At 43.3% G+C, this 2,736-nt stretch overlaps 1 protein-coding gene across 1 annotated transcript; it reads left to right on the top strand.

The window, feature by feature from the left end:
• Positions 1 to 1,076: 1,076 nt before the first annotated feature.
• LOC133920587 (fasciclin-like arabinogalactan protein 6) lies at positions 1,077 to 2,113 on the top strand. The gene has a single exon (XM_062365190.1). It carries the CDS (start codon positions 1,188 to 1,190, stop codon positions 1,974 to 1,976), a length of 789 nt encoding a protein of 262 aa, XP_062221174.1. The 5' UTR covers positions 1,077 to 1,187; the 3' UTR covers positions 1,977 to 2,113.
• The last annotated feature ends 623 nt before the right edge of the window (positions 2,114 to 2,736 follow it).

Here is a 2,736-nt window from a genome sequence, read left to right as displayed (position 1 = left end):
ATGTAAATATTGTGTTGAAATCTGCTATATTGAAAATATGTATTCAGATGTTGTTGTCTGTCTCGAAAATCTGTGTTGAAATCTGGAGAGAATAAAATAAATGCATAAAATGAATATGATCTTCTATCTATCTACATGCAAATATTAAATTGCATCGTCTGTGAAAATATATTATCATATACAGTTACTTAAGTGAACTGCCTATGGTAATATATTAGCATAGACAATCGACTTAAGGAACCATCTATATAAATATATTTCTATAGGCGGTCGGGTTAAGTGAACTGTCTGTGAAAATATATTTATATAGATAGTTTCTAAAATGAACCGCTTTGGTAATCGGTTTTAATATATGGTCTTTTGGCGCTATAAAAATCATCTATTTTCACAATTCTTCAATTAGAGATGGATAACTAAACGTCTATAAAATAAGTCACCACCCGTGTGTGAAAACAGTTTATCATGTTCTGCCATTGGACGTGTTGACACGAATCGGAACAGAACTTTATCTGTTCCTTATCAGGTAGGACTTCCCCGTAAGAGATTTTTTTTACCTGAACCATGAAAAATCGGTTTCACCTTGTGTAGAAAACATGATATTATAATTTTTTGCCAATTAAACTGGAAATTTCCTTAAAATCTGTAATTAGACAACATTAAATTTTTCATTTTATGAAGATTAATAAAAACAAGAAAGATCACATATTTTTCATCAAAATTATTTTGTGACAAAGTACTGGTGTCACTGGAGCCTTCAGGTAATTGTGGGTGTGCATCACAGAAAATATTTTACTACGATTATTTTGTATTGATATGTTGATACGCTACCTCCCTTGTTCAATTTGATCTTTAATCACACAGTCGAAATAAAATAGTCCAACTACCTTTCACTCTCTGAAGGTGTAGTTTTAGAATAGGAAAATTACCACATACCACTCTATCTCTCCTACTCTACTAAAGTACAACTGAACTGTCTCAATTATATGTAAAATTTGACCGCACATATCATAAATATGTCGGTGGTATTTTAACAAGATGCTAATCTTCTTCTACCCAATCTGCTTCGCTCCAATTTTGGAGCCCACCAGTCACGGATCCACCTCTGGCTCTCCTACAAAATCCTCCACCCCACTCTGGCTCTGTACCGCGCTTCCATACTGCCCATACAACCTCAACCAATCTCACCAATGCAAATGGTCTCTCACACCTTCCTCCCCATTCTCCTCCTTCTCCCTTTCCTCTCCGCCGCATCTGCGGACGTCGCCCCAGGGCCGACTCCTCCCGAGCTCAACCTGACAAGCATCCTGTATAAGGGTGGGCAGTACACGACGCTGCTTCGCCTCCTCCAGGCCACGCGGATCACCGAGCAGCTCAGCAGCCAGCTCAAGAACTCGTACGACGGTCTGACCTTCTTCGCGCCGAACGATAACGCCTTCGCCAAGCTGAAGGTCGGCACGCTCAATGGCCTCACCGACCAGCAGCAGGTACAGCTGGTGCTCTACCACGTCCTGCCGCGGTACTACAGCGTCACCACGTTCCAGACGGCTAGCAACCCGCTGCGCACCGAGGCGTCGGGACCCGGCGGCGTGTACAGTGTCAACGTGACCACCAGCACCACGAGCCAGCTGGTGAACGTGTCCACGGGCGTTGTTGCCGTGCCCATCAGCAACACGCTGTTCGCCGAGTTCCCGCTGGCCGTGTACTCCGTCGACGACGTCCTGCAGCCCGAGCAGCTGTTCGGCAGAAAGGCCAACAATGCGGCCGCGCCGGTGCCAGGACAGGCTGGAGAGGCGGCTGGGAAGGCGACGGCGCGGAAGAAGGGGGTCCCAAAGAGCGATGTGGCAGCGGAGCCGTCGGCTTCGGGGCAGGAGGCAGAAGACAGTACGAACGCGGCGGCCAGGGGTAGAGGTTGTGTGGAGTGGGGTACGGTTGTTGCTTTTGCTCTCATGGCCGTTGTCAATCTGGTCGGCGCTTGAGAAGTGTGTGCTTCTATCCTTTTTTTTATCCCTTCTTCGTTGCCTTTGGTTTCCCAAGATTGCCTTATGCCCAGCTTTTGTATGTGCTCATGCACTTATGATTATGATATGATTCACTTGTAATTATTTGTTGTTAACCACAGCACCATAATTCAATTCCATTCGACAATATGTATTTTGAAATTGAGTTAAGGTAAGAGAAATAAAGGCACAATGAAGTAAGTTCGATATTTGTGCAAGACATTAAATCAAATCACTATTATAAAACCTCATTTCGCCGTGGGCTCTAAAACACCCTTCATTTTTGTTTTGAAACTGACAGTAGATAACAGGCAATAATAGTCGCCGGTCTAAGAACCGATAGTGGACGTGTTATCACTGCCAGCTGAAGGTTTTAGTCAGCAGTGACAGTGGACTATCACTGTCTGTTGAAGGCTTTAACTAGCAGTGATAGTCAGACATCGCATCGATATTTTTAGAGCATAACAAATTGAAAAAAAAACATTTTGCATCCGAGGAACCTCCATGCCCGCGCCATCGCAAGTCACATGTTGCACAATTTTTTGCGTGCGTGCAGTTCATGGTACTTGAACCCAAAACATCTTAAACTCGCACGATACGTCTTTACCATCCCACAATAGAAGTATTAGTGGTAGCATTAGCATATGCAATCTCTTTGACATCTTATATCTAAAACTTTAAACGATTATTTGCATATCTAAATAACTTCAGATGAAAAGGTTTTCAACTAAAAAGTTGT

Source organism: Phragmites australis, chromosome 6 (assembly GCF_958298935.1).
Source record: "Phragmites australis chromosome 6, lpPhrAust1.1, whole genome shotgun sequence".
Classification (NCBI taxonomy): Eukaryota; Viridiplantae; Streptophyta; class Magnoliopsida; order Poales; family Poaceae; genus Phragmites; species Phragmites australis.
This window is presented reverse-complemented; position numbering and strand designations above follow the sequence as displayed.